The 20,442-nt window shown below is 43.9% G+C and overlaps 1 protein-coding gene across 3 annotated transcripts in view; it reads left to right on the forward strand.

Annotated features, from left to right (window-relative positions):
* txnrd2.2 (thioredoxin reductase 2, tandem duplicate 2) overlaps window positions 1–20,442 on the forward strand; it is a 154,756-nt gene that overhangs the window by 66,117 nt on the left and 68,197 nt on the right. For all 3 annotated transcript variants that reach the window (XM_072472671.1, XM_072472768.1, XM_072472864.1), the window contains 3 exons: window positions 11,961–11,980; window positions 12,174–12,265; window positions 16,178–16,352. In XM_072472671.1, the coding sequence (XP_072328772.1) occupies window positions 11,961–11,980; window positions 12,174–12,265; window positions 16,178–16,352 (287 nt within the window). The remainder of the gene's footprint in view (window positions 1–11,960; window positions 11,981–12,173; window positions 12,266–16,177; window positions 16,353–20,442) is intronic.

Below are 20,442 nucleotides of genomic sequence, written 5' to 3' on the forward strand. Positions count from 1 at the left end.
ATACAACTGCCCACATGTTAACATAAACAAATAACAAAAAGGAATCAGGAATCACCCATAGTCACCATTAACACCCCGCCCTCACCCCCCCCACTAATGTTTGATGTTATCCAGTTCTTGAAAGTGCATAATGAATAATGTCCATACATTGTAGAACCCCTCCATCCTTCCCCTCAGTTCAAATTTAGCCTTCTCAAGAGTCAAGAATTCCAGCAAGTTCCCCCACCACGCCAGGGCACAGGGTGGAGAGGTTGCACTCCAACCCAACAGGATCCGCCTTCGGGCGATCAACGAGGCGAAGGCTACAACATCTGCCTCCGCGCCCGTTTCCAACCCCGTTTCCGACACCCCGAATATGGCCACCCGAGGGGCCGGGTCCAGTTTCACGTGCACCACTTGAGAGATTACCCTAAAAACCTCCTTCCAGTAGTCCTCCAGCTTTGGACAGGACCAAAACATATGAACGTGGTATGTCCTATGTATGTCCTACCAGCATCAGTTATCATTCTATCACGATGTTCTCAGGTGCCTCTAACCAGTCCTCTGCAGCACTTGTTTGTTGCTGCCGCTGTCTCTTCATGTGATGCCCAGGATCTTGTGTAGGCAGCACTGATGTCCTTGCATGACCCCCTGCTGTTCTCTTCCATATCTTGCTGGTGGAGATTACAGTCTGTATTACTCAGGACATAGAGTCACAGCTTCATGGCCATGTTGACTGTGTTGGATGTCCACACCTTATGGAGCTGCTGTAAGACCGATGCTGCTTTGGGTGGTTCTTGTGTGGCTGTTTACCTCTACATCACCCTCGCTGAAGATGTTGATTCCTGGTTGGCGACATGGTCGATGTCCTTGATATCCTGTTAACTGATGGCGTTGGTGGGGGGGACTGGCCTTGTTGCTGTCCAGTCATCGTTGTCTTGGTCTTCTTGCAGCTGATGCAGAGACCAACCTTGGTGCCGCTACTCTCCAGATCGTTGGTCACGTCTTGGAGCGCGCACTATTTTTCTGCCAGCAAGGCAATATCATCTCGAAAACTCAAGTCTGCCAACTAATGGCATTGCAACAATGCCGAAGGCTGCATCCACCACCACCTTCCTTATGATGAAAAGGAATGGGGAGAGTATGAACCTTGCCGTTGAGTTGATGGAAATGCAGAAGAAGCAGCAACTTGGAATGACTTCCGAGACGCTGACTGGTGCAAGAAGCAACATCACTGGAACACCTTTAGCTCATGTTGACAGGTTTTGAATGTCATGAAGTTGTGTTTGTAAGGTAGATGTGGACAAAGTTCATCACAGATGCTTTGGGCTAATAATTGCAACCATAATCTTAATGAAATGATAACTCTTAATGACTGCCAATCAATCTCTTTGGAACCAAAAACAAACTATTAGAACTGCAAAGTCTCATTGCTTGAGGTTTTGAAATTTCAAGGCGATTTTAATAATATCCAAACTTTATATTTTTTTGCTCCTTTCTATCTTTGTTCTCTTTGAATCCAATCATTTGTTCCCTTCTGGCACCTGATTTAACATTAAATTATTTAAATCATCCCCCTCTCTTATCCTTTGATGGATAATCCTTAAATCTCATTAGTACCAGCTCCAATTTTCAACAAATTGGTGGGCAGACGTTTTGGGCTGAAGGATGTATGGAATGTCTAACTAATGGTGAGAGGCACGGTGGTTAGCACTGTTGCTTCACAGCGGCGGGTTCAATTCCCGCTTGGGTCACTGTCTGTGCGGAGTCTGCACGTTCTCCCCTTGTCTGCGTGGGTTTCCTCCCACAAGTCCGGAAAGATGTGCTTGTTAGGTGAATTGGACATTCTGAATTCTTCCTCTGTGTATCCGAACAGGTGCTGGAATGTGGCGACTAGGGGACTTTCACAGTAACTTCATTGCAGTGTTAATGTAAGCCTACTTGTGACAATAATAAAGATTATGATTACTAGATGTCCTGCTACATTCCAACTGAATCTGGCACATTGAAGTTTCAATGAAAGCTAAGCTCTTACGTACCAAATTTAATAAACAATGTGATGTGACATTTTTTGTGACTGCAGTTTGTTTGCCGATATTCGCTTGGATAGATTAGACTTTGTTTTATGGTCGTCTGGAGTGCAGCTTTAGCTGGATTTGGGCTTGCCAGAAAATCCCTGACCCAGTTCATCCACACGAAACAGCGAGGAGACGATTTGCGCTGAAGGAATGCTGATCGTTGGTGGAATTTTCTGCAGGAACCGATTAAAATCAGCTGGACTGCAAGCTGCTTTTTTGTTGAATTTCTGCCACCGGTTCCTGGCAGCTCGATTCTCCCGCAGCCAGTGGATTGGTGAATCTGGAACTGCCAGATTTCATTTGACAGTCGGGGCGAAAGGCCAGTTCTGTTCTGTTTCTAATTCTGCCTAGTTAAGGTCCCAACTGGCAGCAGCAGCAGGATCCAAGCCCTCCCCCTTTATCGTGCTGGCAGCCCTCGTGCACGCCATTACACACACCCGTTCTTTGCAACGTGGTGGCTATTGTTGCCCAACAAGTTTTTTTATTTGAGCCCATTTTACGTTCTTGCTGTTTCAGCTTTTCAACACTAGGTGGCAGTTGACATCCAGCATTCAGAGTCAATGTTCAGATGTGGCTTATTTCCACACCAGTGTCAGTGCAAAGGCCAAGATTCTAACATCCACTTGGGACCTAAAAACCACAAAAATCTGCTTTATTTTTGTTGTACACAATAACACATTCTGACTCCTAATGCTGCAACTGTAGCTCTAATCGAGGGTGAAATGAATCATTCTGAGGGCTGCATATGAGCAATGATCTTGCTACATGAACGGAAGATCTTATTTCTGATACGAGTCTTTTGTTGGCTGCTGTTGATACAGGTTTCAGCTGCACATGGGAGGTGTATTGCTGTTGACATTGTCACATTCCTGCTCTAATAGGCAGAATAAGCCTTGAGGGGTTCTGGTAGATTTTCTGTACTTAATCAGCAAATATGACAGTCCTTTTATAGATTATCCAGAATATATTGTGACCTTATCATTTAATTAGTTGTCTAAATTTTTGGCATGCTTCAGGGCATGTCTTATATGTATAAATGCTTTTATTGTTCAGGTGCTCCTTATAGAATCATAGAATCCCTACAGTTCAGAAGGAGGCCATTCAGCCCATTGAGTTGGCACTGACCTTCTGAAAGAGCACCCTATCCAGGCCCACACCCCCGCCTTATCCCAATAACCCCTTAACTTAAGCTACACATCTTTGGACACTTAAGGGGCAATTTAGCATAGGCAATCCACCTAACCTGCACATCTTTGGACTGTGAGTGTGACTGTGGCAGGCTGTTGCTTGACTAATCTGTGGACAGCTCTCCTAATCTTGGTACAAGCCCCCAGATGCTAGTGAGGAGGACTTTTCAGGGTTGACAGCTGAGTGTGCCACTCCTGTTTCCATTGTTGAGGTTGATGCCAGGTGATCCATCCGGTTCCATTCTTTTCATACTTGGTAGTGGTTTGATACAACCGAGTGGCAAGGCCTTCCAGACGGTAGAAAGAGGGAAAATCGACCGTGGATGTCTAAGGAAATAATGGAGAGTATCAAATTCAAGGAAAAAACATACAAAGTAGCAAAGATTAGTGGGAGACTAGAGGACTGGGAAATCTTTAGGGGGCAACAGAAAGCTACTAAAAAGGCTATAAAGAAGAGTAAGATAGATTATGAGAGTAAACCTGCTCAGAATATAAAGACAGATCGTAAAAGTTTCTACAAATATATAAAACAAAAAAGAGTGGCTAAGGTAAATATTGGTCCTTTAGAGGATGAGAAGGGAGATTTGATAATGGGAGGTGAGGAAATGGCTGAGGAACTGAACAGGTTTTTTGGGTCGGTCTTCACAGGGGAAGACACAAATAACATGCCAGTGACTGATGGAAATGAGTCTATGACAGGTGAGGACCTTGAGAGGATTGTTATCACCAAGGAGGTAGTGATGGGCAAGCTAATGGGGCTAAAGGTAGACAAGTCTCCTGGCCCTGATGGAAGTGTGCCAAAAGAGATGGCTAGGGAAATTGCAAATGCACTAGTGATAATTTATCAAAATTCACTAGACTCTGGGGTGGTCTCGGCGGATTGGAAATTAGCAAACGTGACACCACTGTTTAAAAATGGAGGTAGGCAGAAAGCGGGTAATTATAGGCCAGTGAGCTTAACTTCTGTAGTAGGGAAGATGCTGGAATCTATCATCAAGGAAGAAATAGCGAGGCATCTGGATGGAAATTGTCCCATTGGGCAGATGCAGCATGGGTTCATAAAGGGCAGGTCGTGCCTAACTAATTTAGTGGAATTTTTTGAGGACATTACCAGTGCGGTAGATAACGGGGAGCCAATGGATGTGGTATATCTGGATTTCCAGAAAGCCTTTGACAAGGTGCCACACAAAAGGTTGCTGCATAAGATAAAGATGCATTAAGGGGAAAGTAGTAGCATGGATAGAGGATTGGTTAATTAATAGAAAGCAATGAGTGGGGATTAATGGGTGTTTCTCTAGTTGGCAATCAGTAGCTAGTGGTGTCCCTCAGGGATCAGTGTTGGGCCCACAACTATTCACAATTTACATAGATGATTTGGAGTTGGGGGACCAAGGGCAATGTGTCCAAGTTTGCAGACGACACTAAGATGAGTGGTAAAGCAAAAAGTGCAGAGGATACTGGAAGTCTGCAGAGGGATTTGGATAGGCTAAGTGAATGGGCTAGGGCCTGGCAGATGGAGTACACAATGTTGACAAATGTGAGGTTATCCATTTTGGTAGGAATAACAGCAAAAGGGAGTATTATTTAAATAATAAAATATTAAAGCATGCTGCTGTGCAGAGAGACCTGGGTGTGCTAGTGCATGAGTCGCAAAAAGTTGGTTTACAGGTGCAACAGGTGATTAAGAAGGCAAATGGAATTTTGTCCTTCATTGCTAGAGGGATGGAGTTTAAGACTAGGGAGGTTATGCTGCAATTGTATAAGGTGTTAGTGAGGCCACACCTGGAGTATTGTGTTCAGTTTTGGTCTCCTTACTTGAGAAAGGACGTACTGGCACTGGAGGTGTGCAGAGGAGATTCACTAAGTTAATCCCAGAGCTGAAGGGGTTGGATTACGAGGAGAGGTTGAGTAGACTGGGACTGTACTCGTTGGAATTTAGAAGGATGAGGGGGGATCTTATAGAAACATATAAAACTATGAAGGGAATAGATAGGATAGATGCGGGCAGGTTGTTTCCACTGGCGGGTGAAAACAGAACTAGGGGGCAAAGCCTCAAAATAAGGGGAAGTAGATTTAGGACTGAGTTTAGGAGGAACTTCTTCACCCAAAGGGTTGTGAATCTATGGAATTCCTTGCCCAGTGAAGCAGCAGAGGCTCCTTCATTAAATGTTTTTAAGATAAAGATAGATAGTTTTTTGAAGAATAAAGGGATTAAGGGTTATGGCGTTCGGGCCGGAAAGTGGAGCTGAGTCCACAAAAGATCAGCCATGATCTCATTGAATGGTGGAGCAGGCTCGAGTGGCCAGATGGCCTGCTCCTGCTCCTAGCTCTTATGTTCTTATGTTAAGAGTCAACCACATTGCTGTGCGTCTGGAGTCACATGCAGACCAGTTAAGGATGGCAGATTTCCTTCGTTGAAGGACATTAGTGAGCTAGATGGGTTTTTACGCTGATCAACGATGGTTTAATGGTCGCTATTACCAAGACTAGCTTTTAATTCCAGCTTTATTAATTGAATTTAAATTATTCCAGCTGTCATGGTGGGATTTGGACCGTTGTCCCCAGAGCATTCGCCTGGGCCTCTGGACTACTAGTCCAGTGACATTGCCACTATGTCATTGTCCCACACTAGGGCTGTGGTGTTATGTTCTATATGTCTATGTGCCCTCAATGAATTAATAAAATTGCAGTGGCGCTACAGGGCCTGATTATGATGAATGCAGTTGAATGCCATAATTAGTAAAGTAAATATACTGCCTTACAGATCGGTGTATGTGCATGCGACAGATCTCCTTTCAAATAAACCAGCTGGATACTGTGCTAATAGAAACATTGCTGTCCATTAGCAGGGAATTGGAAGCTCCAGTTGCTTAAGCAAAAGTGACCTATAATATTATGGGTAGCAGCTCAAGGCAAATTCCTATTGTATCCAGCTCAATGTGGATTTAACACCGATGATGTAGCCCTTGGGGCAGTAACAGTAAAAGCTGGTAATCTTGTTGCAATATGTATTGCATTTTTCGTTGACTTGTATTGTTAATTCCTGAAGGGTTTAGTCTTGTCATTTGAATTATCCATTCCACCAGCTCCTCAACCTTCAAGTGTCTTGAAGCTTAGTTTTGTGTGGGCCACACACACAGCAAACGTTTCTTTTCCCCCTTCGCAGCATTTATTTCCTGAGGCCTTTTGTAGCTTGTATTGTAAACTCAAAAAGAAAAATCAAATGAATGCATTTACGTTTCTTCTGCTGCAGAAAGTTATAAATAATACTCTAAATGCTCATTTCACTGAATTACAGGCTTGGGTCCGAGTCCTGGTGGGCGGCACGGCCGCACAGTGGTTAGCACCGTCGTTTCACAGCTCCAGGGTCCCAGGCTCGATTCCCGGCTTGGGTCACTGTCCGTGCGGAGTCTGCACGTTCTCCCCGTGCCTGCGTGGGTTTCCTCCGGGTGCTCCGGTTTCCTCCCGCAGTCCAAAGGTGTGCAGGTTAGGTGGATTGGCCGCGCTAAATTGCTCTCGAGTGTCCAAAGGAGGGTTGCGGGATGGGGGAGGTGGTGTGGGCTTAAGTGGAGTGCTCTTCCCAAGGGTCGGTGCAGACTCGATGGGCCGAATGGCCTCCTTTTGCACTGTAAATTCTATTGATTTTGAAATGTAATAGGCCAGTTTTAATCCATTATTGCCAAGAACGAGAGTTGCTCATAACCAGTAGGCACACATCCGGCCACAGCAATGAGGGCGATTGTTTGCAGACATTGCAGCTTGGAAAGACTTTAAACTGAGCTCCCACATTCTTACTGTCGATAGAAAATGTTTCCCATTTCATCACTGCCTAACTTTTGATTGTTGGAATATGACTTTTGTCAAAAGAAGGGACGACTCGTCCCTCAAGCGAATACATAATGAGTAACGTTGGTGGATCATGAGGCAAATCCTCACCCCCTACATTCCTCTGAATATGGATTTTCCCAACATGTTGGAACCACATTAATGCTCTGCATAGACCCCGATGCCTGATTTCATTATGGTCACGCGCCATGAGTGGCCAGACCGCCTGACCAGAGACCCAGCATCCCACCTAACCTCCCTGAATCTCACTTGGTTTGATTGCACTTTGCAGGAGGTTTGGCTGAAATCTGAGCGAATGACTGGCCGGCGGTCAGTCTTCGGTGTTGGCCAGATGGACATTAATTCAGGTTAAATAGCTGAGAGGTCAGTTGAGTTGTGGTATCTTGGATCTACTTGATGCAAGTTCTCCTTTTTGCTGTCACTGCCTGCTGCAGAGGGACTGACATTGTGACCTGCCCTTGTGAGGTGGGCCGCCATGTGAGGTGGGCCGCCATGTGAGGTTCCCAGCCCCCTATTCTCCCGCCCCCGGGGGGCTAGGAGCTGGGTCATGTATTTTACGCGCGCTGGGCCTTGGCGCCGCGTACAAAGCGGCGTCGCGTAAATGCAGTCACCCGCACATGCGCGGTTGCCCTCCTCCCCGAGGCCGCCCCGCAAGAAGATGGCGGATGGATCTTGCGGGGCGGCGGAGGAAAGGAGGCCCTCCTTTAGAGAGGCCGGCCCGCCGATTGGTGGGCCTCGATCGCGGGCCAAACATCATGGGAGCCCCCCCCGGTGAAGGACCCCACCCCCCCCCCCCCCCACAGGCCACCACCCCCAGCGTTCCCGCACAGTTCCCGCCGGCAGCGACCAGGTGTGGCCAGCGCCGGCGGGAAGCTGTCGTGTCGGAGCGGCCGCTCTGCCCATCCGGCCAGAGAATAGCGGGGGTACCGGAGAATCGCCGTTGTGAGTGTCTCGGGTGATTCTTCGGCTGGCGCAGCGCAGAACTCGACGGGGCCGTTCTCGCCGGTTGGGAGAATGGCGGGACGGCGTCGGACCGGCGTCGCGCGATATAATGGCGCTGCCGGCGATTCTCCCAACCGGCGCAGCGTTGGAGAATCCCGCCCAGTGTCTTTGTTTGCAGCCTGTGTTGGAGGGCATTTTGTGATACTGGTGATAAATTATGAAATGAAAATTAAAATCGCTTATTGTCACAAGTAGGCTTCAAATGAGGTTACTATGAAAAGCCCCTAGTCGCCACATTCCGGTGCCTGTTCGGGGAGGCTGTTACGGGAATTATAGGTGGCCCTGTAACTACATTTGCGCTCCTATATTACTTTTGAATAGTTCTGATGAAACAAAAGGTACTCGTTGGCGTAGATGCCTGTTTAGAAGAGGCAATTTGTAGAAATAATGTGTACACACAATACTTGTTAATATCAGAAAAGACACAAAATGGCTGTTAGCTATTTTGTGATATTAAAGACACAAAATGGCTGAACAAGCCACATTCCCTATAAACTGTCTCATGAAACCAACCATGGGTATGTACAGGGAGCATCCCAACAGCCGCTGGTAACTTTACAGAACAAGAACAACTTTACAGAACAAGACGTGCAATGTATCATTGATAAAGCTCAAGGTCTACAGCTGTGGACAGGACACATTATTATGTTAGTTTTGAATGACTTCTGTATGAAGTTAGGGGCGGGTAAGATAACACCCACTTTAACCATATATGTGATAACTGGGATGCTAGGAAAATTGATTGACTGCATGTAATAAGTGTGACGCGAATATAGTTGATTGATTGTATGTAAATGAGAATACAACTAATTCCGCCGCTTGAATCTGTATATTAACCCATGTGAGCTTTAGTTCAAGTGACAAAAGGTGCTGTCAAAGGCTGTGGAGTCTGAGACCTTCTCTCCCAGAGTACTGACATAAACTGCTTTTTTTTACTTATACTCAGGCCTTCGTGTGAATATTTTCACCTCTAACAGCCTGTAATGGTCTTCCTGTAGGTTTATTCAATCAGGTTCGCTGCAGCCCCAGGAATGCAACCTTTCTGGAGAGAGCACGGAGGAGAGAGAGAGAGAGACCTTCTCCCTGTGCTTTCCGGATGCAAACTGGACCTCCTTGGGACTCTGAAAATCCACTGAGAATCACCACCCGTTACCGGGCAGAGTACAGCCTTTTGGGCCAATTCATTGTCCACCAGCCAATCAATCAGAGTCCCACCCCATCTCTCTCTGGTGCTGACCAGTCTGAAGCTCCTGCTCAAACAGAGTGTTCTCTCCTGTATCTTCTGAATTCTACTGCTTGACTTAAAGACACATGTCCATTAATCATCCATGGATCAAAAATAATAACGGCAAAATAAAAGAAAGGGGAAATGAGGGAATAAACAGGAAGGACCCTTACATATTATATCTGCCAACGTGGACAAATTCATATTTTCCCACATTACCTCCATCTGCTGAGTCTGTGATCACTCACTTAACCTATCTAAATCCCTCTGTAGACTCTTTATGTCCCCTTGACAACTTACTTTCCTACCTATTTTTATGTCATCAAATTTAGCTACCAAACCTTCAGCCCTTTCATCTAAGTCATTGAAATGGATTGAACAGAGTTGAGCCATAATACTGATCGCTGTGGCCTCCACTCGTCGCAACTTGACAACTTGAAAATGACCCAGTTATCCTTGCTGTCTGATTCCTATCAGCCAACCAATCCGCTATCTCTATCCCCCGTGGGGAGGCAGCGGTGTTGTGGTATTGTTGCTGGACTAGTAACCCAGAGGCCCAGGGTAATGCTCTGGGGACCTGGGTTCGAATCCTACCATGGCAAATGAATTTAATAAAAATCTAGAATTAAAAGTCCAATGATCACTATGGAACAAACCATTGTCGTAAAAACCCATCGGGTTTCCTCTAGGGAAAGAAATCTGTCGTCCTTAACCTGGTCCTGGGCTACAAGTGACTCCAGGCCCACAGCAATGTGGTTGACTCTTAAATGCCCTCAGGGATGGGCAATAAATGCTGGCGCAGCCAGCGAAGCCCACATCCCATGAACGAGTACAAAAAAATGCAGTAATGGGGATCTGGGCTGAAGACCTGGTCCAAAGTGTTCTGAATGATGTGTGGAGTAGTAGCCATCAAGCTGAACCTTGGTGATAGACAAGATGATTTAAAAACTTGGATTCAAATTTTGTTTGGGGAGGGACGGGTGATGGTAAACATTGTGGCAAAGGTGACAAAATGTGCCCGTGGTGATTGATCACATGGGGGTGAGGATGGTGAATGTGGCATTGTGTGATACAAGAAGGATCAGCTTTTTCTTTTACTGGGGAGGGGCGGTGGGGAGCTGGCCCTGATGTCAGGGGAGTAAAGGATGTGGGCAGGATTGTGATGGTCTGGCTTGGGCACCTTCCTCTTGCAATGCCAACATTTGTGGGAACATATCAGAATGGTTTACCTTTACCATTATATGAAATATAACCTGCCTGGACCTGTAAAGACTTAATTACCTGCAAAGACTCGCATTCAAAGGGCCATCTTGCATCATTGGCTTTGTCTATATATGCTGTGTTTGTGTAACCTACCTCTTCACTCAACTGCTGAAGCAGCTACGCTCCAAAAGCTCGTGATTCCAAATAAAGCTGTTGGACTTTAACGTGGTGTTGTTAAGACTTCTTATTGTATCCACCCCAGTCCAACGCCGGCATCTCCACACCATGAAATAAAACAACCAAAAACATTGTAGCTAAAAGGAGCAGCCGCCATAATGTGGGGCCGGGCTGGATGGCCTGTCAATTTGGTATGTTCCGATGGATAGATTTTTGTCAGAGTCAACAAAGGTAGTTCAGAATTTATTGAGGTTGGATGAACATTTAACACTCCAAGACTTAAATGTTGGCAGAAGAAATGGCATTGATGAAAGAGTAAATGTGGAGCGCAATCGGCAAACAGACTGCAGCTGGTTGAGGAGAAGGCTCACTACCGCATTCTCAGGGGAGCTAGGACAATAGATGTGGTATCTTTCCAGCAGGCCTTCACCTCGAGGGGGGAAAAAGCATACTGGGTGTCATTTGCATACGTCATTGTAGAATAACGCAGTGCAGAAGGAGGCCTATCGATCCATCACATCTGTGCTGGCACTTTGAAGGAGTTATCCAATCACGCTCCCCGTGATCCACAAAATGTTTCCCCTTCAAGTATTTATCCAATTCTCTTTTGAAAGTTACGATTGAACCTGCTTCCGTTCCAGACCACGACAGATTGGCTGCATTAAAAATTAATTCTCATTTCCCCTCTGAATCCTTTCACATCGCCTGGCAATCAACCAATTAGCTGTGATTTCATTTCTATGTGTGGAATATCTGACATCTCTTTTGATGTTTGGATAAAATTAAACCGAATGATTTTGTTTTGAATGCGGCATGGTAGCACAGTGGTTAGCACTGTTGCTTCACAGCGCCAGGGACGCGGGATCGACTCCCAGCTTGGGTCACTGTCTGTGCGGAGTCTGCACATTCTCCCCGTGGCTGCGTGGGTTTCCTCCGGGTGCTCCTGTTTCCTCCCACAAGTCCCAAAAGACGTGCTTGTTAGGTGAATTGGACATTCTGAATTCTCCCTCTGTGTACCCGAACAGGCGCCGGAATGTGGCGACTGGAGGATTTTCACAGTGACTTCATTGCAGTGTTAATGTACGCCTACTTGTGACAATAATTTTGTTTTTGCTTGTGACAATAATAACGATTATTACTATTATATTTTAAAGAATAATGTTTGTTGTAGAGATCGAAGCGGCAAGCAAGTGGAATAGCAGATTACTCTAGTTAAATAGATGATGTTCTTCACTTTGATTTTTTTCTCTCTCTTTTTTCTAGGCTGATTATTGGTGCAAGCTGTATCCTTATTTTGAAAAACCTTACATGATGAATAGTAAAGTTATTGAAATGCTTTGGCAGGTGCTACACTTCATTTTATGCTGATGCGCCATGTTTAATGTCGGTCGCTGCTTTTGGTTCAAAAAATAATATATTTTGAAATCCCATGCATGGTGCAATAATATTTGGATCCTTAACTTGCCACTGCATTAGATGTGGCCTTGGAGTGTGCTGGGTTTTTAACTGGTGTCGGTTTGGATACTTCACTCCTGGTGCGAAGCATTCCTCTTCGTGGCTTTGATCAGGTATAGCATGGCTATATTTCAATATTATACTATTAAATAGGTTTGGTTTTTCATCATATGGAACTTCAATCTGGAAGCTCGAATTCATACTGGGTAAGCAAAATGAAAGGCAGATACTGTTTCATTTGTCAGTGATGTAACAATGTCCTTGAGAAATTGTTTACACAGTCCATTTTCATTTATTTGTTTGTCTCAGGGGTAGCTTAACATGATTTTAATGCTCTTGGTGTCAAAAACGTTCTACGGTACTTTTTAATAAAAATGAGCCAAAGGAGAAGAGTTCTGGAGAAGAGATTGCAAACTTGGTCGATGAGGTAGGTTTTAAGAGAGTATTAGAGAAGCGGGGCTTAGACAGGTTTACGGAGAGAATTCTAGGGTGTGGTGTGAGGCGAAGTTAGGTGGCAGCATGGCTGCCCACCATTGGTGGAGCACAGGGCGGAAAGATGGAAACGGTCACACCTGTAGGGTTCGGAGGATGGGGAGTGATGTGTCAGAGGAGGTTGCAGAGATGGGATGGGGCAAGTTATTACGGGCTTAAATCACCAGGACGGAACGTAGCGACTCTCTGCGAGCTCTCTCACACAGATTGCAGGGGCTGTTTAGCACATTGGGCTAAATCGCTGGCTTTGAAAGCAGACCAAGGCAGGCCAGCAGCACGGTTCAATTCCCGTACCAGCCTCCCCGAACAGGCGCCGGAATGTGGCAACTAGGGGCTTTTCACAGTAACTTCATTGAAGCCTGCTTGTGACAATAAGCGATTTTCATTTCATTTTCATTTTCAGATCCTCTTCTTACATCTAGAACCGTACTAATCTCTTATTCATGTACGGGATGATGTATGAGCTGCACGCAGAACAATACTTTTCACTGTACCTCGGTACACGTGACAATAAACCGATCTAATAATTTAAAATTTAAGGTATTATGAGACAGGTAGCCGCTGTATATCACAAGGGCAGAGGCACTGGGTAATGTGAAGGTGTGGGACAGGATATGGGCAACAGTGTTTTGGATGATATTGCATCGGTGGTTTCTGTGATGCTGAGGATATGAGATTAGAAATTTAGTTTGTGAGCTTGAGGAATGCAGCAGTTAGTAAAATTAGTCTCCTTCAACACAATGACGAAGTAATTATTCTACGCTGTAAGCCACAAGAACATATGCATACAATAGAGATCAGTGAATGAGTGGGAATAATCAGAATAAATAAAATACCTCAAAGAGATTGAGATAATATGTACTACAAAAATAGATGTAATCTCTTATTTATTTCCATCTAAGCTCGGAGGTGTCCTTTAAATAACTCATGCATACATCATAATTTTCAAAATATACAGGCAGATCCTTCAGATCACTGATTGCAGGAAGTTGAAAATTACACTGTTTTTGTAAAGACGGGTGTAATTACATGTCATTTGTCACAGACAGAATTTGTGTTTTCTTACTGCCGTGATAAGTGTGTTTTGTGGATGAGGGATGTGTTTCCTTACCCTCAGTGATTGTCCCAATTTAAATAGTTCCAGCAGCAAGCTTTTTGTGAATTTAAAACGGAAGGGTGATCAGTGTAAGAAATTGTCATATTTATTTTTTTGCAGTAATGTAATTAAAATCTGGGTTAAGATGCATAAAGGCAGCATGACTGCTAAAGTGGTGAGTAAGGTGTTATAAAAGTGAGGTAATCATTGATTTTCAGGTTAAGTGTTCTGCTAATAGATCTTGAGAACCATTTACTTGTTTACAGATAGCTAGTTAAAGAAATATATTTTAGGTTTGATGAGCCCCTGAGGTATAGACAATTTATGAGGGGTATTATGTTTGGTCCTGGCTAAACAAGTCAAGAGACATCTTGCAAGAAGAGACAAAAGAATGCCTTATGCTTTGGGTATGGATAATGTAGTTAATGGGAGAAACCAGGTCTGTCCGAAGAGTCAGTAGGTCCTAGAACTCTAATCTGATTTCAGTTTGGTCCTGAAAGATGTTCTCTCCAAAGATTCTGCACAAAAAAGCAAGTAAAACCTTGGGTGTTTTTATTCCCAAATGGTATTTAATATATATTGGTTTGCTGAATTGGAATATAGTGGCCGGCTTAGGAAGTAAGTTAAGGTTTCTTTGTTTACTTAACAGTTAACTGTAAAGCTATTTATTTGTTATTTATGTGATGAATTCTGTGATTAAATTAAAGTTTGTTTTAACATAAAAGATACCTATTGGTCAGTGTTATCCATGTTGTGCAGTAACAATTCCTCACAGTTTTACAAATTGAAAATAGTTGGGTTCTTATTCGGGATCCTAACAAAGGTTATTTGTTATCACACATTTGCCTTGAAAGTTTAATACAGGACATCTTTCTCACTCAATGCACCCACACTATCACTACCATGAACATTAGACCAAGCTGAGAGGGGGAAAAATGACAATGTATGATATCTAAGTCACTCTTTCATGACAGGCCTGTAGTTTCTGAGATGAGCTGATGCTTTAGTTGAAGTCAAGACCTTGTGCAGTAGAGGACTTTCAGTAAGCTGCGAAGCCTCACCTAGTCGGTTTTCCAGGAGGTTAGTTCTCAGGTGAACTTGGAAAATGGAACAGGTTAAGAAGAGTCTTCCATCCCCACCCCCCCTTTCGAGATACGGTTGTTTCTTACTTTTGCTGCGTCGATGATAGTTGGATCGGCTGTCAGATGGATTTTATGTTGAGGACAGCTTCTTGCTGTTTGCCAGGCAGGCAGCAAACATGGGTGACTTGTTAAGAGTCCAAAGACCTTTTCCAAATAAAGGGGGGGGGGGGGTGGTTTCAATCCAAAGAAGAAGTCCAGTAACCCTTAGGGAGGCCATCATTTCACAGCCTTTTGTGGTTTCAAAAAATGTAAGAATCGACTCCAAGCCCAAAATATACTGGAACATGATACATGTGCGCTGCACCATTTTACTAAGATAGAAAATTTGGAGGGGACATTCTATATATCTTATTGTGCATGGCCCATTTATTTCAGTAAATACGAGGTCTATTGCAAGGACTAACTTGTGAGCGCCTAGAAACTACCATCCAGATTGTTGCTGGGTGCTCAGCTTTGTGTTCCTTTAAAGCTTTGTGTCTTTTTAATGCTATGGAGGCGTCGTTAAGTAAACATGGGTCGAGTTTTTTTTTAAAGAGCTTGTATTCATACAATGACTATCATGTCCTGAGGATGTTCCAGAGCGCTTCACGGCCATTGAAGTAATCTTGGATACATGTTCATTGTGCAGCGTCGGAAATGTGGCAGTCAATTTACGAGAGTTGGCCGAGGGATAAATATTGGCCAGGGCACTATTTAACAGTTTAGTCAGGGAATAGTACAGGTTGAAATGTTTGTTCGTTTCAGCTGTATTTTAAGGTTGTTTTACATCTGTGGGAAAGATTGACAACGGTGTATGTGTTAGATATACTAATTTTAAAGGCAGAACTGGAAAGTACCAATTTCTTCCCAAAATAACTGATACAAAGATCCCAATTGCAGTCTCAGACTGCAGGGCGGCACGGTAGCACGGTGGTTAGCACTGTTACTTCACAGCGCCAGTCTCCTAGGTTCGATTCCTTGGCTTGGGTCACTGTGTGGAGTCTGCACGTTCTCCCCGTGTCTGCGTGGGTTCCCTCCGGGCGTTCCGGTTTCCTCCCACAAATCCCGAAAGACGTGCTGTTAGGTAATTTGGACATTCTGAATTCTCCCTCTATGCACCCGAACAGGCACTGGAGTGTGGCGACTAGGGGCTTTTTACAGTAACTTCATTGCAGTGTTAATGTAAGCCCACTTGTGACACTAATAAAAATTATTATTATTAGAAATGTGCTTGTGTAAATGTGGGAATAGCATATGAAATAGCTTGATAAAATGCTGCCTCAATTTGATTTATTTTCTCTTTTAATTTAATGTAGCAAATGGCCCATTTGGTGACGGACCATTTGACATCATATGGTACCAGGGTCCTTTGGAGATGCGTACCAATCAAAATAGAAAAACTGGACAGTGGAAAACTGCAGGTGATATGGAAAAACCTTGAGTCAGATGTGGAAGAACGAGAGTCCTTTGACACAGTGATGTGGGCAGTTGGTAAGAAAGTCAATTCCCTTCAAAAAGAAACACTGGTAATGCTGCAAGACATGGAACAGACTTGCATACAGGTGGCTTCACATTAGAAAAACATGCATCCTTCATAGAAAAACACCCTTTTTTGTAACGGTCAATCAAATATAGGGAGAAAGACGGTGGTGTATTGGTAATGTAATGGGACGAGCAATCCAGAGGCCCAGGCTTATGCCCTAGGGACACAGGTTCAGTTCCCACCACGGCAGCTGGTAGAATTTGAATTTAATTATTATTATTTTTTTTAACTTAGAGTACCAAATTATCAATTTGTTCCAATTAAGGGGCAATTTTGCGTGGCCAATCCACCTACCATGCACATCAAATTTATTTAATAAATCTTGAATTGAAAGTTAGTCTCAGGAATTGTAATCATGAAACTATCATCGATTGTCGTCAAAACCTATTTGGTTCAATAACGTCTACCTGCCGACATGTAACTCCCAATCCAGAGCAGTGTGGTTAACTCTCAGTTAACTGCCCTTTGAAAAGTCGCTCAGTTCAAGGGCATGAGCAACGAATGCCCCCACTGGTTGGCCCAGCAGAGAGTGTGAATTGAGGTTTTTTGATTTGATTTATTATTGTCCCATGTATTAGTAGACAGTGAAAAGTATTGTTTCTTGCCTGCTGTACAAACAACGCATACCGTACATAGGGAAGGAAGGAGAGACTGCAGAATGTAATGTTACAGTCATAGCTAGGGTGTAGAGAAAAGATCAACTTAATACAAGGTAGGTCCATTCAAAAGTCGGATGGCAGCAGGGAAGAAGCTGTTCTTGAGTCGGTTGGTACGTGACCTCAAACTTTTGTAGGTTGGGTTGAAACTGGTCTGCTTGGCTCAGCAATTTACCAGATAGGCTCATTTGAGACATTGAGAGGAGCTTGCGTTGTTTGAAAAGCAGCCCGATCAATGCAGAATCGCTGAATCAACCACAAGAATCTCCCTTTGTAAGTCTTATTTTCAAGCTGTAGTAGATAGCCATGCTATGTAAGTGTTATGAACTCAATGGTATGCAGACTGGGTCTGTACAAATATAAAAAGGACGACCTGAATAAATACAAATGTGGAATGATAACAGACTCAACAGCAAAGTAATCCACCTATTTTTTTTCTCACTGTCAGAAGTCTTTACATTGAGTCCATCATGGAGACTTTGACATTTTTTCCTGGCCAGCCGCACCCCTGCTCCGCAAACCCAGAAGTAAACTGAAAGCACATTGATCTGTGATATTGAGTTAGCACTCAATGTTTTTTCTGTATTAACACACCCATACCAGGTGTTTTAGACAGTGGGGGAGAAAGAACTGAGAAGCAGTTAACTCTTTAACACAGCGATTTCCCCTCTGTTGGACTATCTCTGGATGCTGCCACTTCACATTAATTTGGCCGAATACAGTAGTTTCTTTCCCTTGTCATCCACGTTTCCCTTTGATCGAGCGAGCAGAATAGTCTGGGTTATTGTCTGTTTTAGTGCCCGCTGTCTGTGCTATTTTAAAGTTTTTGTCCGAGAGAATGTCGTGTAGATTGAAGGGTATGTATGGCCGTGCTTCATTTTTGAAAACAATAGTTTGCAGGGAGACGGAAATACTGAGGGAGATCTGCACCCCTCATGTTAGAGATGATTCTGTCAGTCTTTCCTGCAGACAGCGTGATGGGGAAGTGCATGATTCAAGCTGAGGGGAAACGAGGTAGAGGAGAAACGGCAAAAGACCGGTGAATGAGTTAGGAGGCTAGAGATGAGAGCAGGCTCGCTCATCAAATGATTAGCCTTGTATCTTCAGAGAGTGAGAAGAGTACTTGAAGAGATAATGTCTGCTTAAGACAGGATTCAAATCTCGGACAGGCCATGGCTTTACGAGTTATTAAGTGGAAGAAGTGATGCTTTGTACAAAAATGAATCCAGCTTTTTAGAGGCAGCTCAGTATTAGAAAAAGTTTAAAAATTCAATTTGTTTGAGAGATTTAGCAGCTGGGTGTTTGATTTATGGAGCGGGGCACACCTTGTGAATTAGTTTTCTAATGGTTGGGGGGGGGGGGTTACTGCTGAGAACCTGAATAATTTTCCTATGGGGGTATTCCGATCCATGTCTCAGTGATGCTGGTCCAGATTATTAAATAAGTATGTGAATGATTTAAGAAGTAGATGTCTGCTGAAGGATAGATTTGAAGTGGACATCTTGGTGTAATCTTCAAAGGAATCATAATAAAGGAACCATAACTTTCCTTATACTGTACTGTCCATAAATGTAGAAATCATTCAAGATGGTCAACCAACAAAAGATTCGAACGAACATCATAGAACATAGAAAATACAGCACAGAACAGGCCCTTCGGCCTACGATGTTGTGCCGAACCTTTGTCCTAGATTAATCATAGATTATCATTGAATTTACAGTGCAGAAGGAGGCCATTCGGCCCTTTGAGTCTGCACCGGCTCTTGGAAAGAGCACCCTACCCAAACTCAACACCTCCACCCAACACCAAGGGCAATTTTGGACACTAAGGGCAATTTATCATGGCCAATCCACCCATTGTTGTCAATGGACAACAGATGCTTTTAGTTAGAATGCCCGATATACTCACAGCCTTTGACTCTGTCACTCAGGATTTTCCGTTGTTTTTGCAGAATTCTTCAATAGTTGTATCAAATTTATTTTGTAACACTTGAACTCAAGTTATCAATCTCTTTCTCAATTAACTTTGTGCTAGTTCTTCAGATTTTTGGGAATTCTTATCAACATTGACTTAGTGTTGACGTCTGTATACTGTGACAGTTAATTGGAAAATGTTGGCCCAGATCGTCCAGTCTCCGAATAGTAGGAGACTGGACATAACCTGGATGATATTCTCCATGACTGCTTGGAAATCCCAATGCAGGAAGTCTGTGAGGACTGGCCGGGAAGTTCTCCAGGGGCCTCCGAAAAAGTCTCTTGAGTCAAAGTTGGAGACTATGGACAGTTTTGATATAGTTGCCTGGATATTTTCCATGGAATATTAGACAGAAAAATCCTAGTCTAACTCCTGGGTAACTGTATGACTGCCGCCGCCTCCCACAGCTCACACTGATCCCCCTCAGCCTTGCCCGCCCACCTGACCTGACTAGGCTCACTTTCCAACTAGATGCCAGCAATCAACGCTTTACCCCCCCTTCCCCCCTCAAACCACCCTACTTTGTCCAATTTAATAACCCCTCCTGACCTCACCCGACTATCCCTTGCCCACCTACCACCCTACCGCTTTGCCCACTCTACCCGTTTACCTCACCCATCTTACCCCCTTACCCGTCCTATCCCCTCTACTCTATCGCCCACGTACCTTCTCTATGTAGCTAGCTTTCCAAAATGTTTTGGGAGATGAAGGGAACTGAGGTGCTCTAAAATTGACAGCAGATAGCATTTAGTTCTGATTTATGTGATTAATGAGACGTGAAAGCAAATTTCCAATTAGAAAATACAAATCGCAGAAAAATGATAGAACTTTATCTAAATAATTCATGTGCACTGAAAATCCATTGGGCTGGATGATTGTGATTTTCTCATTCAAAAAAACTTACAGAATAAATAACACAGCGATATTGTGGAGTAGGTTCTGAGTATTGAGTTTACACTCACTGGTATTTTTTTAGTCATGCATGAGGGAGGTGGAAAGCACTTGAAATGTAACAAGTGATTGACAGAGATTGGTTGACACAGGGACTAGTGTCAAGCTGTGGGGATTGGTACTTCAACATTTCTTCGTGCCCCGGCCCTGCCAGATCTGCAGTCTTTATGTTGTTAAGTGCACGGGCAGTCATTAATCACTGCTGCACTGGAGATTTCCACATGTTTAATTAGATAAGTCAGTTCAGGAAAGCACAATGCCGATTACATCAGGATCTTTCCTCAATATTAAAAGACAGTCGTAACTAGTTAATATTGCCGTTCAGTACGTGACTAGGAATTAAGTGCACTGCAAATCATACACTCTCACCCCAGTCAACATGTTGGAGAATTCAGAACAAAACGTTATATTGTTCCAATGCTCCCATTACTAAACGTCAACAATTGAACCAATCTGA

This window comes from Scyliorhinus torazame, chromosome 1 (genome assembly GCF_047496885.1).
Source record: "Scyliorhinus torazame isolate Kashiwa2021f chromosome 1, sScyTor2.1, whole genome shotgun sequence".
NCBI lineage: Eukaryota > Metazoa > Chordata > Chondrichthyes > Carcharhiniformes > Scyliorhinidae > Scyliorhinus > Scyliorhinus torazame.